Raw genomic sequence first — 13,921 nt, 5'->3', positions numbered from 1 at the left:
GGCCTCTCCTGCTGCAAGCATCTCATCCCCAGAGTGTGCAGGACTATTTGAGAGAGCCTGAACCTGCATTCCTCATGCCTGAGGCCTCTCGGATAGCTCCAGCCAGCACAGTTGCGGGGAAAAATGCTTTAAAATGCAAAACAGGCAAAAATCTGCCTGAATTTGCCAAGGGCTGAAGTGTCCTCTTTGTTTCAGGAGATGCTAATGCTGGTGGTTTCATTGCTGAAGGACTTTGCAGTATCTTTCAGGAGATGCTGGTGGTTTCGTTGCTGAGGGACTTCATAGTATATTTCAGGAGACAGTGGTGGTTTCATTGCTGAGGGACTTTGCAGTATCTTCTGCCATCCCGCCTGATGCAGGGAGCCCTGGGGTGGGGGGACGGGAGCTGCAGGTGGAGCAACGGGATTTAATCCGTCTGGGGGAGAAGGTGCATCACGGGGATGTGACTTTTCCTGCAGGCTTAAGGAATGAATGCAGGTGGAGCACTTTTCTCTTTAATTAATAGCTAAACCGCTCATGCCTTTACTTGAAAATGTGGTTGTGTTTGATGAACCGGCACAGCACAACCTCCCGTGGGCAGCCGGATTTCCCAGGGCTGGGTGCAGCCGAGGGCAAGTGATCTCTGGGGCAGGGCATGTCTGCAGGCTCCAAGGCTTCGTGCTGGGAAAAGTAGGAAGAAATGGTGGGGAAGGAGGGCACCGGTTCCTGCAGGAGCGTGGGAACAAGCCGGGAATATGGCTCAGCACTGCTTGGAGCCCTGGGCAGGAAAGAGCTCAGCTGGGTTCTGCACCCTCTCCAGCAGCACATGGGAGGATGCTGGAGAAGTGCCACCCGCCTGGCTGTCTCCTCTGGGCTGCTCTGTACCCTCGGGCTCTTTGCCTGGCTGGGCTGTGGGATGTAATTGCTTGTTTGGGAAAATTTGGGGGAATCTGAGCTGTAATTGCCCAAAGCGTCAGTTGCTCTTTGAGATCATATTGGAGCCCAGAGTGCCACCCCGGAATGTGTGCTCGTGCTCCATTGACAAGGATTTGTTACACAACCAGCCTTCTCATGTAGCTGCCACCAGGAAATTCCCCAGCATAGCAATAGTGGAAAAATATGTAGTTTCAATACTGACGCGTAATTCAGCTGGTCAAATAAATACCAACCCGTGCAGGAGCTGAGGGTGATTTTTATTCCATAATCCTTCCAAAGCAGGATTGTTATTAGAGGCTTCTATTTTTAAGTGCTTTTCTCAAGCATCTCCCATGAATTTTTCATTCCTTCTGCCTGCTGCTGTTCAGTTTCTCTCTCAGCAAAACCTACCGTCTTTTCCCTACAGCTCCTGGGGTCAGTTTAACCCGATGACTAAATCTTTCAAAGCCTGAGCCTGATTCTTATTAATCATTTCCCAAAAAATGCAGTGTTTTTTGCTAGCAGTGTTGGTTTTGGGTACGTCTTGTCCTGGGCTGAGACCTCTTGTGCTAAAGGCTTTAAGGCACAGCTTGTAGTTTGAAGACGTACTGTCCTTAGGACCTGCTCTCCTTCAGGCAATGGCTCTGTCCTGGCAGGATGCGATCTGTGGAGGAGGATCAAACTGTTAATATTAACAGCCTGTTTCCGCTCGGATTATTGGGACGGTTGAACATGCTCATGGGAGTTGTGTTGCCTTGGCTCAGGAGAGCCAGGAAGGTGCGACTGTGGATCTGTCGTATGTAGTGTGAGACCCCAAAAGTCAATAAATCGAGCAGGAGCTGGGATCACAGGAGCATCAGACCTGCCTGCACAGGCACCTTCTGCCCTCATCCCCATCCGGACACCTGTCCTTCCTGCTGGAGTTCGGGTCTGTGTAACATTGAAAGGGTCTGAAGTGCATAAGCATGCAAAAAAACCCCAACAACAAAAAACCCCTACTTTCTCTGCTCACATGAGTTTTATACTCCATGGAGCCTGCCCAGCACTTACAATGCCCATGCCTGGGTCTGTCCCAGGGGCTTATGCCTAAACAAACTGTGCTTCTTGTTCATTCCATTCAATTTAAATTGTGCCAGTTACTGGTGCGAATTGTCCAGGGCTTCCTGCCAGCGCCTGAATAATGCTGAGAAGGAGAAAGTCTGGCTGGCTGGCAGGAGAAGTCCTGGCTTGTCTGCAGGTGGTACCAAGCTTGTGTGTATTCCTGCTGCTCGGCGAGGTGTGCTGGCTGCCGCGGGAGGGGAAGAAGCTGCCCGAAGGAAAAAGGTCTCGCTGCCAAAGAGCCTGCGGGCTGGATCCTCAGCTGGTAAAAACTCGAGCAGCTCCATGGAGTGTGCGATGTGGTGGTGAAGGGTCTGGCTGCCTGCCCCAGCCTCACGCTCCCGGGAGAGCCGGGGAAGGGGTGGAGGGAGAAAGTCTCATCCTTGCTGTGGGGCTGGTCTGGACCTTGCATCACCCCAACCCTTGGGCACCGAGGTCTTCTCCGCTGCGGGTTTGCTCCCTATCAGCTACGGAGAGGGGAGGAGGGAAGGAACAGTGTTGGGGATGTGGCTTTGCCACCAACTGCTCACGCTTGGCACTGTGGTGTTTATAATACTCTGCCAAACTCCAGGGAGATGTGAGTGGGGTTGGATGCAGTTTGGTGGCAACGCAGGAGTGGGGTTGAGGGTGAACACCCCAGCCCTTACTGCTGTATTTGGCTGCTGCCTGTCCTGGTGTCCCCATTCCCAGCCCTGGGGAAGCACCCGATGGAGACGTTCGCTGCCGAGCTCCATGCTGGGCTCTGCCCGGACTTGTTCTGCAGCCGCCCTGACGCCAGGGTGGTGGTGACCAGCTGCAGGTACCTCTCCCTTGAAACCAAGCATTTGGGGGTTTGCAAAGGCTCTCTGCACACTCAGATGTCATGGGGCTGAGCCTCATCATGATGAGCAGTGCGGCATCTTCGGGTTTGCAGCATTGGGGCAGAAGAACCACAGCAAGGAAGATCCAGAGGCAAAGAATTTGCAGATCTCTGTGCCAGGAGGGAGGTTGTGTACTTTGAGGGTCTTTCTGGCTCTGAGCCCTGCCCTGCCAGGCTGGGAGCAGCACAGGGGCTGGAGCTGGGCAGGCTGGGGTGGAAGGAAGGAAAGATGGACATCTGCTCGATATGGGCAGGGGAAGAACTCAGCCCTTGGCCGGGATGGCCGGAGCACGCAGCTTGTGTCTGAGCTGAGCGTGGCAGGAGCAAAACCTCTTCTGTACCACCTGGACCTAGGGCCTCTGTGCCCCAAGCACGAGGCTGCTTTAAATTCACACCAGCACCCCAGGAAAAAGGCTCCTGTAGCCGGTTCTCTCCGGGGAGTGAGTTGTCACCAGTGTCCCATTGCTGGGGACAAACCTGTCTTTGGGCAACAGGGTCTATAGCGATGGGACCAGAGCCTGGTCCTGGGCTGAGTGCGATGCTCCTCTTGGGTTACTCTGGACTGTCTTGGAAAGGACAGGATTAATTTTGTTCAATAGCAGTTAAAAAGCCCTGAAGAACAAAACCAGTCCTAGAATCACCAATGCTTTGATAGATTGTTTTGTAAGTGACAAACCCTTGTACTCTATTCTTTACTATTGGGGGCTTTTTTGTGGCTTGAAACTTTTTTTTTTTTTTAATTCCAACATGTCAGTGAATTAAAAATCTGCTCACATCCTCAAAGCACTCATTTTCCACTCAATCTCCAATGGTTTCCATTTGCCTGAAACATCTTTTTTTTTTTTTTTTCTTTCTGTATAAAGGAAGCAAACCCTAAGTCCAGCCCTGCAACACTAATAAACTCGGAGAGCTCCAGTCCGCTCTGCGCTGCCGGCTCACTGGAGGTTCGCTGCTGCCTGCGCTGGGGCTGGGGAAGGAGGAGTTAAAGGTTGCTCTGGAAGAGCAGCCCAGCTGCCTGCAGAGGCTGAGATCCTGCTCTTTCTTCACCAGAGCTAGCTGGGGAAAAGCCAGCTCCAAATTCACATACCACTTTCTAGACTGAGGACAAAATTAAACCCAACTGCCCTGATTCACCCTCTCGGAGAAAACCAAGATGAGCTGGTTTCGGGGCTGGGCAGGCTGGAGTTTATTTCTGTTTGCAGGTTTGGGGCTTTGAGGTCAGTGATTTGGCTGGTTGAGCTCCTGGGCTGGTCCCTCCTGGTGCTCCCCTCCCAGCCAGGGGTGCAGCGCAGACCTCCGGCGGATGGTTCGAGGGACAGCTGTGTCCCTTGTCCTCGGGCAGGTGGCTGTGCAGGGCAGGGCTGGCAGGCTCTGCCCGCGCTGGGCGGGACTGGGAGTACTGGGAACGCTGCCACGGAGGGGTGGGCTGTGGGATCGGGACGGAGGGAGCACAGAGCACAGGCTGGATGCGGCTGAGGTAGGTGCCGACGTTCTTCTTAACTTCTCCTTCTTCCCTGGGCTGCTCAGTTCGTATCCGTCGGTGAGCGGTGCCCGGCTGGGCGAGGGATGCTCTGGGCAGCTCTGTCCCTCGGGGCACAAACAGGAGGGGATGTGGGGCTGGGGGATGCTGATGGGCTGTTTTAGGGAGACGAGAGGTCGAGCTGTGGCCCACGAGGTGGAGGGGCCTGTGTCCCAGCGTGGGGCATCGCATCCCCATGGAGCTGGTGGTGGCAGGGAGCGAGGAGCTGCTCCACGTCCCGCTCTGGGGCTCAATCGCCAGCAGCTCTGCCGCTTCATTTACTCCTGCCCGTCCCAAAGGGCCATACGAGGGCTGGGGGCTTTTGCTGAAGAACCAGTCGTGGGTTCTGTGGTGTTTAAACGTGGCTGTTCCTGCCCCTCTCCCGCAGAGCCCTCTCACAGCCCCGGCAAGATCTCCGCTGGCTGGGACTGCAGCAGGCGACCGAGCAGCACCTCCCCCAGAATGATGGAAAATAAAGTGCTTATGTCGTTTGCATTCTACAGCACGATCTTGATTTTAAAAATGTATGTTGTTGCCATCGTTACAGGACAAGTGAGACTCAGAAAGAAGGTAAGTTCTACTTTCCTTTACCCTGTTCTTCTTTTCTGACTTTTTCCTTCGGTTTCTGTGGTTCTTCTTTCTTTTTAATTCCTGTAAAGGCCGACAAAGTTTTCCTGAAGCAAGCTGAGTTTTCTTTGACTTAAGTTGAAAGTAAAACATGTTTCATAGCTGTGGCAGATAAATATCTCGCTTCTCTTTGGCTCCTTTTGTTTGTTTCTACCATCTGTAGCTTGATGTTTATAATTTCTGAATCCCAATCTAAATAGTAATTTCAGATCTAAAGTGCCATGCAGGTGAGCTGCTTCCTCAAAGAGACTGTTTACAGTTAATTTTCCATGTCTGGAAGAAAAGAAGGAAGGGGCAAACGGTTTAAGAACAAATAATTGCAATCGTCCTTTTTCTTGCAATGTAACAGAAGGCTTCTGAGCTTTCGGAGGCTCCAGTATGTGAATGCTCCAGGAGAGCAGAAAGTCATGGGGAATAAAAACAATAGCTGGAGGAAATGGTTCTTGGACACAGGGGAAAATACAGGGAGGACCAGGAACTCAATCTGCTGTCAGGAGACGGGGTTAAACAGACCTTCTATCGCCTGCCACCCAAACTGAACTTGTGGCAAAACTCAGTTGTCTGTGAGACCTGTTTTAAAGCATTTGAGAAGTTTTTGACTACATCAGTGGAGCAGGAGAGAGAGATTTCTGCTCTCAGATAGAACACAAAGGTAGACATCCCTGTGCTGTAGCATCATTGTAATGGGTGATTTGGCTTCCCCCATTTTTTCTAAATGATGCTCCAGCCCTGGGACAGTCCAGGCTTATAATATGATTAAAACAAGCACCAGGGTCCTTTCCAGGCTGCAAAGTGAAGCTGCCACTTGTAACCAGGTCCCTGACGAACAGCTTCTGAGCATAGGTAGGGAGCTCATATAAATCATTTTTATTTGTACGTTTATTAGTGTAGGATCTGATTCCCCTGGGGCAGGTTTCATTCACACAGTATCTCTGCCAAAAAAACCAGCCAGGGAATATCCTTCCTCAGTCGGTTGAACTAGTCTGCCGGTCTCGGTTATCTTGTGGATGCTGCGTTCAGCGACTGCAAGCTCTGTGCCAGCGGTGAGCTCATTTGGTGGTTGGCAAAGTCTGCTTTACGTGGGTTTCACAGCCAGGAATGGACTGGGATCAGGCTGGAGCTCCCTTGAAGCCCCCGGTTTGGGATCTGCTCACTGGGCAGAGTTGGGTTTTTCAGAGGATAAGGAAAACCCACCAGGAGGTGCAAGATTTAACCCCCAGAACAGTGCACATGGGAGTGCAGCTGCTCTTGCACTTCTGAAGGGTGGTGAGAAACTGAGGCTGAAAGCTCTCCTTGGGCAGGAAGAAATCCGCACAGGTCTTAAAGACTGGGAGTAAAGCTTCTACCTGTCAAGATCCAGAAAATGTCACGAGCACATATATTATAGGCCCTCTCTCTTGCAGGCGTTTGCAAACCCGGAGGACGCGCTGCGCAATGGGGGGCTGCAGTACCACCGGGAGGACCCCGACGTGGAGCGGTGCCGCAGGCGAGTACACGGGCCCTGGGAGCTGCTGCAAAGCAGCAGTGGGAAGCTAAAGGGTTCATTAATTAAGTAATTACCTAGATGGGTTAAATGCCTGGAGCTTGGATGTGACACCCCGCACACAAGAGCAGTTTAATACGAGCGTGGCATGTGCTGGAGCAAGGACAGGAGGAAGAAGGCAGATTTGGCATCTGACTCTGGCACAATTAAACTGATTCCTAGATGCTCAAAGTCCCCCAAGTCTTGTCCCGCACCCACACCCGAAGGCTCCTCATGCCCTGCTCTGACAGGACCCCGAATCCCCCCCAGACCCCTGCACAGCTTGGACAGGGAACTGTGTGGCTGGTCCCAGTGTGGCCGCTCTGTTTGGGGCTCTGCAAAGAGGGTGACACGATGACAATAACTTCTGCCTCCCTAACTGGGCAAACTCTGAATCTTTGCCCCTCTTCTGTGAGCCTCACGGTTCCTCAGAGGTAAAACCCGGGGTTATTCAGCCCCAGGCTTGGTTTTCTGTCCCCTTTACCCAGAAGGAGGTGCCTCAAGTGCAGGGCTGGATCATTGGGGACATGCAGGAAAGGGACTGGAGCCGTGTCCTGCTGTCACCGAGGCCTCGGTCGCCAGCTCTGGGTGTGAGACTGTGCTGCTCACCTCTGCTGCCTGCAAGATTTGCTTTAAAAAACATCCTGCGCCACCTAATCCCTGGGCTTCCAGTGGGAGGAGGAGGGGAAACAAGCTGTTCCCTTGCTAAGAAAAAGAAAATAATACTAGAAATAATAATAATAATCCTCATTTGATTAGACAGAAAAGAAACAGTTCCATAAAAATAAATATCCAGAGCTGCTGAAAAGACCTGGGGAAGTCTGGGATCTGACTTGTGCAGTTAAAGCGCTCAGGGTCAGTCCTTGCAGATCTGCTCACAGCCCTGGGGAAGAAAAATTAAACCCAAGGTGTTTCCCCTGAACAAGGGTGATGCAGCTTGTGCAGAAGAGCAGCACAGGCACCTTGGCCTTGTTTCAGGCCAGAAATAGCTTAAATATTCTCTTGGCTTTGTGAATATTCAAACATCCTGGGGCACAGGAAGGGGGAGCAAGGGCAGCTCTTATCAAGGCTTCATCTCTGCTATGCAAACCTTCAGAGATAAGAGGGAAGAGGCAACTGAGCTTCCTGCCTGGGTCACTCTCCAGCCCAGATCTGTCCCCACCCACCCGAGAGTCCCCCCATTGAAGCACTGGGCTCTGCACCGCAGAAAGCAGCTCTCGCATTGCAAGCGAGCAAAAGAAGGAGAAGCAGAGGTGATGGGAGGGTGAGGACAGCTTCAGTACTTCGAAGGCTGGTCTCTGGAGAGGAGGGACAGAGCCTACGCATGGCCAGATCCTGTTTTGGCAGCGATGTGGGTGGTGGCAGATGATGCTGTGACGTGCGCATGTTCAGATGGAGCGCGGGGTTTGGCCTCATCCATGTCACTGTGTCACCACGTGGCCACTGTGGTCCCTCCAGCCTGATTACGCTGCAATGAAGCAGGTGCTGCTGGCACAGCGTGGGGGTGCAGGGGGTGCTCGGGGTGCTCCTCCACGGTCCCATTTGGATGCGCTTAGGAGAGGGGTGAAGCCACGAACCCTTCCGTCCTTTCTTCTCTGGAGAAAGCGTGGTCTGGAAACCACCTCATTAATGTATAACGTGGCCACATCTGGGGCCGTGCCATGCTGGCGCCGCACCAGCTTGGAGCTTTTCACAGCTTTGCAGGGGCTTTGTTTTGCTGTGTTTATTTGAAAGCTTTAACGCCGGAGCTGTCATCCATCACGGCACAGGTGTCCCAGTTACAGAGGGCAAGCATTGGGAGCATCCCACAGGAGAGACACCGGCTGTGAAATCCTGCTGCCTGCATGTGTAGGAGGGATCTGGCTCCTTTGGGGTCTACAGCCACCCTATCCAACAGAACTGCACCCCAGGCTGTGTGCTTTGGCTGGAAGGGATGGGAGACTGCAGGGGTGGGAGATGGCAGAGATGGGAGACAGCAGGGAAGCTTGGTGGGAAGAATCCAACTTATTTCCCTTTCCAGGGCCCACCGCAACGATATGGAGAACATCTTTCCCTTCCTTTTCCTTGGAGCCATCTACTCGCTGCTGGATCCCAGTCCTGCAGTGGCCAGGATCCACTTCTTCATCTTCTGCGTGGGGCGCATCATCCACACTGTCGCCTACCTCCTGAAGCTCAAGGCGCCCACGCGCTCGGTGGCCTACAGCGTGGCACAGCTGCCCTGCTTCTCCATGGCTCTGCAGATCCTCCTGGCCACCACCCCGTACTGGTAACCCCCAGCGAGACCAACCATCCAAACCCCCTCATCCTGCGCTCTGCTGGTTCCCCCGGCTGGACTGGGTGCTGCGTGTGTGAGTGTGAGTGTGCACATGTGTGTGTGTATGGACATGTATGTACATGGCTGCCAGGGAGGCCATGCAGCCTTGATAAAGGTCTCGTGCCACTGAAATTGGGCAGGGAAGTCATCAGAGAGAAGGGGCACGTCTCCCCATGGAGCGGGAAGAGGGTGCAGAGGCAGGTTTCTCTCATTCCTGCTAAGGGCGGGAGGGGGAAAGCACCTGGATTGCCCCTCAAGGAAGGGGTTTACTGAAGAAAATAAGGTTTTCTGGCCCAACTGCATTTGGAACTAGGAGGGGGAAGATGTGCCCTTTCCCCTTGGTCACAAATACCCCATGAATCAGGAAGGGAAAACTGTGAGGGTCTCACAAAGTCTCGTGGTCAGCAGATGTGGGTGGTAGCAAAGTGGGGGGTTATAAAACAGCCGCCCTCCTCCTGCCCAGCTGTGTGAGTCTGTGGAAAGTGGGGGTCCCTTAGGTCCCCTCTCCCCTGAGGAAGACAGGAGGCAGGTACCTGCCAGGCAGCATGACGTGGGAGTCGTCATCTCAGGGGTGATGCTGTGAAGCCACCGAAGCGTTCAGTGCTCCCAGCGCTGCCTCGTCTCACGCCACGGGATGCAGGTCCTGCCGAGGAGCCTCGCTGCAGGCAGGAGCCGCCTGTCCCAGCAAGGACACCCCACGGCCGGTGTTCAGCACCTCCTGGCCAGCAGCAGCTGTGGCTTTTCCATGGTCTCACCGTGGCAAGATGCAGAGGGATGTGCCTGGAGCAGCCGTCAGGAATCGTTTCCCCCATCAAGAGCCAGACACAAAGCTCTGGGACTTACGGAAAGACTGAGATGCTCACACAGAACTGGGGGTGTTGTAGTTTGCAAACAGAGCTTTCTCCCAAGGGTGATATCTGCGTTCACGTGCTGCTGATGGCTGAAAACGCTTCCAGGGCAGCAGGCTGAATTTCTCCCCCTCTGTTTATAGCCTTTCTCTGGCCGCAGAATGGCCATTACTATTTGGGGAATGTGCCGTGACCACTTTGGTGGTGTTTTGTTTCAGCTCTTTCCTGCTGTCCACCGCTGCCGAGCTGTGCGCAGCTGGGATTAGCTGGTGTTTGCAGAAAGCTCTGGAAATGAGCAGAGTGGCTTTGAACCTCCCTGCAGGAGAATACCGCTGCTCTGCAGTGTCACCTGAAAGCCATCATGTTGGAGAGGAGGGGCTGGGACCAGGGTGTCGCAGGATGACAAACCCTCGTGAGCTCCTCTGCTGTGCGGCTGTCCCAAAGTGCCGAGGGCTGGTCGAGGCAGCAGCAGCAAACGATGGAGCATCCCGATGGAGGACAGGGCAGAGAGAGGGCTCTGCTGTTCGGTGCCTTCTCCCTCCATGCAGAGTTTTACTAAGATCACAGGGCAAAACCACAATGAGCAGAAAATAAATTCTCCTTCCACCTGTCCTGAACACTAAAGCTGTTCCCTTAACTCTGCTGTCCTCGGCGATGCTTTTCCCAAAACCTCACTAAGCGTGCACAAATCATGGGGTGAAACACCAGCTCAGACAGATGCTCTGAGCCCTTGCCCAGCTCAGGTAGGAGCTTCTGTGCGAGTAACTCCTGCCTCGGCCTAGATGTGCCCTTAGGTGAAGCTGTTTGCCGAGGTTTGGGGCAGAGTGCTCTGCTCTCCCGCAGGGCATGGGGGGCCCTCAGGCTGTGGAGGGTGGGCAGGGCTGCGGGTTCAGCAGTTTGCTCTTGGCCACTTCTCATTTACGCAGCCCCAGCAGATGTCTGGCTAATATGTTCCCCTCTTAACAAGCCTTTTCTGCCTCAAGGTCCTGAACTCCTGTACTTTTTGCTGCCGCTGCACATGCATCCTGGTGGCAGGAAGCAAATATTCCCAATAAAAACAAATCATTGTGCTCTGATACGTCCTCCCTTCAGGAGCAGCAGATGCAGCTGGGTAGCAGCTGGGTCCAGCCCCAGCAGGATGGCTCCCCAGCTGCAAAGCGCTTTGCTAAACCCCACTGCAGACCCCGGAGAGCCCCAGAACACCTAAAGAGATGTCCCTTTCCTTGGGGCCCACTTGCCCTGCAGAGAAAGCTCTTTTCCAGGTGTGCATTATTTGTGCTGATCCTTTAAATTCAGCAGAGCTGAGCGTTGCTGTGCTCAGTTTTCCTTTGTAGAGCAGCAAGTTGTTGCAAAGCTTGGTGTTCCCCAACTCTCCTCCATCCCTGCTCCCCCAGAGCAGGCTACTGTTACGAGATGCTTTGTCCCAGCAAGTTTTCTTCACTCCCTGCCTGTATTCGGCCAGCTGCTTTCTTACCCCATGGAGCCAAGCTGGTGCTTAAATCCTGGAGGGCTGGAGAAGTTCAGGTAAGATGTGGTTGCTCTCATTTCTGTGCTTACACCTTGCAGAGGAGCTGCCTGTGTTTCTTAAGCTCAGCAATCCCTCCTTTTACTGGTAGCTTACTGGGAAGTGAAAGCCTCATTTCTCTGGTTTTCGCCTATTTTCTTAAACTGTTTGTGTTTGGGAGGTTCTGCCTCATTGGTGTATGTGTTACCTGGTTGAAATGGAAGAAATTACTCCACTTGGTAGGTTTTTTTCTTTCCCTTATGCTTTTTGATTTACAATGAGAAAGGCAGTGGCTTTATAAAATGGACTCTCTCCAGTACATGTTACTGTGGTTAGAAATGTGGCTGGGACTGTGATTTTTTTTTTTTTTTTTTTTGGCATTTGAAGGAAAAAATGGGGCTGCAGAACCAGCCCCTTTCCCGAATCCCCAGAGCTACCAGCTCCTTCAGCCTCCTCCTGCCCGTTTGGTGCCTGGGGCTGATGCCCTGCTCAGGGAAGCTGGGGTTACACGCAGAGCTCTCCTTTCTTCTCTTTTATTTAAAAAAAAAAATAAACCCTGCTGTACTGGCTACAGGGAAAAGCTTGGGAATGTGCACCCTCCTGGCTCCAAAAAAACAAACAGTAAAAGCCCACAAGGCAAACTTCAGAGGCCTGACCATTGTGCTTATTTTGAAAGGCTGCGGAGGTTTGTGGGAGGCAGGACGGAGCCCGGCTCTCAGCTGCTGGTTCAGCCGCGTCACAGCCCTGCCCATGGTGTTTGCTGTGTGCAGGGCAAGTGATGAGCTAAAGCATCCCCTGGCTTTTCCCAAATAGTATCCTGAAGCCTGGAGCTCCCAGATTCCTGCTCCACATCTTCGTGTGGGAAGGATGTGCCCAGGGACCCCTGCAGCTCCAGGAGAGGGGGGACTGTGGTTGCATCTCCCAGTTTCTGGGGTTTGGTGTGTGCATGGTATGTGCCAACAACCTGGTTTTCGCACCTGGCTCAAAGCTTAAATGGTAACACTGCGAAACCCACCTGGGGCTGCAGAACAACAGAGTCTGGTGCCTGAATATTTGAATATGATTCACACTGCCAGTACGTGTCTTCCCTCCACCCTGCTGAGCCCAAGGTGTTTGGAGGTGGGGGAAACCCAAGAGGAAACCCACCACAAGCCACTTCCAGCCAGTCCAGCCGCAGGGTCCCTCCTGGCCCTGAGCTTTGGGGTTGCCCCTTCCTTACCCACCTGCGCTGCTTCCCGGGTCCAGCCCTTCGCCATCCTGGGGTCTGGGGCCAAGATGCCCCTTGGGCATCTCTCCTGTGACACAGGTCACTCTGCCTTCTCTGCCAGCCCAAAATATCCCATTTCTTCTAGCAGATGTAGGACTCTTCCATCTCACCCCACACAAATATCATTAATTCTCTCGAGGAACTAGAATTCCTGTCACTTGTAGGGAGAGCAAGAAGCGTCAGTTCTACAAGTACGGACATCCCTGAAGTTTTGTCCTCTGGGAAAAAGAACGGTGTTTCACTTCTCTGCTCTGGCACGCACGGGGGTGCGGTTGACACAAGGAAAACTTTATTCACTGTGGTTTTTTTTGTTGTTGTTTCTTTTTTTGGTGGTGTTTTGGTGAGTTGGTTTGGGGGGGCTCCGCTCCGCACCCCTCCCTGCGCGGGGCTGCAGCGCCCCCGTGTGGCGGCGGGGGGACCCGGAGCCGCCACGGGGACCCCCCCAACCCATGGAGACCATGGGGTGGATGGAGGGATAGATATATGGATGCTGGGTGCTGTTCTTTGGGGAGCTCGTCTCTGCCCATCAGAGCAGGCAGACGCGATGTTCCGCCTCGCTCCCAGCCGCGCATCTGCGTGCAATAATTCTTCCTTGGCTTTGTAACACCCACTACAAAGCAAACTTTTGCTTCCTCCCTCCTTCCCAAATCGCTACAGAGGGTTACACCCCCAGTGGATAGCTGCCATCCAGCCTGTCGAAAGCTTCACTGCTGCCATAGGTTGCTTCTTTTTGGGGTTTGGAAAAAAGCAGCAGCAAGAAAAAAATATCAGCTGCAGGGAGGAGATGCTCCTTCCAGATGCAACACGGAGTTCGAGATGACCGTCGTATCCCCCAGGACAGGAGGGGCTCAGCTGCCGGGAGATGACATGTTGCTGTCATATGTACATATGTTTCTGTAGCTCGTCGGTGGCGTCAGCAGGACTTGGAGGGTGTCTGGGCCTTCCCGTTGCCACCAGAGGGAGGAGGGCTGAGCACAAGGGTGGCGGGAGAGGAGGATGCTGTAACCGCTGCGTGCCTGTACAGCTCATTCTGGACGGGGATAACCAGGCTGGCATCCTCACGAGCTGGAAAATGTGAGCTCTGTTTTGTCTCGCTGCCGTGGCAGCCGATGCTGATGACAATATAAAATCGTTCTCATTAAAATATTGCGGGGACAAACTTCAACTTTTCATTGGTCAGAAATCCATGCACAAGTGTTGGGCTGTAGGGTCAGAAACAAGGAAAAGGGGGTACAGGGAGGTGCTCCCATGAGCTGAGACTTACCCTTTGGGAGTCAGCTGGTTGAAAACTAACTGCTTTGAGGAAGGAAACATAATTTGCAAATAATGTTCTTGCAACCTTCCCTGCTTGCCTGTCTCCTGGTTTGCAGACCCCTCAGTAGTCCATCAACTCCTGGGACCTGGCAGACCATGCGTTGAGACCTTCTGCTCTAGCGGGAGTTGAACTGAAGCTGGGACAGTTCAGGCAG

General features: G+C 53.2%; 1 protein-coding gene across 2 annotated transcripts in view; it reads left to right on the top strand.

Moving 5' to 3' along the window:
* The window catches only part of LOC135996387 (torsin-1A-like), a 37,769-nt gene extending 26,101 nt beyond the window's left edge, over nucleotides 1-11,668 (top strand). Inside the window, exons 1-4 of one of the 2 annotated variants that reach the window (XM_065648295.1) lie at nucleotides 3,863-4,068; nucleotides 4,759-4,940; nucleotides 6,401-6,483; nucleotides 8,540-11,668. In XM_065648295.1, coding sequence (XP_065504367.1) covers nucleotides 4,833-4,940; nucleotides 6,401-6,483; nucleotides 8,540-8,789 — 441 coding nt within the window. In that variant the 5' untranslated portion in view covers nucleotides 3,863-4,068; nucleotides 4,759-4,832 and the 3' untranslated portion in view covers nucleotides 8,790-11,668. Of the gene's footprint in view, nucleotides 1-3,862; nucleotides 4,069-4,758; nucleotides 4,941-6,400; nucleotides 6,484-8,539 lie in introns of those variants that run through there. The other variant, XM_065648293.1, reaches the window with a different exon arrangement.
* The last annotated feature ends 2,253 nt before the right edge of the window (nucleotides 11,669-13,921 follow it).

Source organism: Caloenas nicobarica, chromosome 19 (assembly GCF_036013445.1).
Source record: "Caloenas nicobarica isolate bCalNic1 chromosome 19, bCalNic1.hap1, whole genome shotgun sequence".
In the NCBI taxonomy this organism is placed as follows: domain Eukaryota; kingdom Metazoa; phylum Chordata; class Aves; order Columbiformes; family Columbidae; genus Caloenas; species Caloenas nicobarica.
Note: the sequence above shows the minus strand (reverse complement) of the source record. Positions and strands in the feature narration are given on the sequence as shown.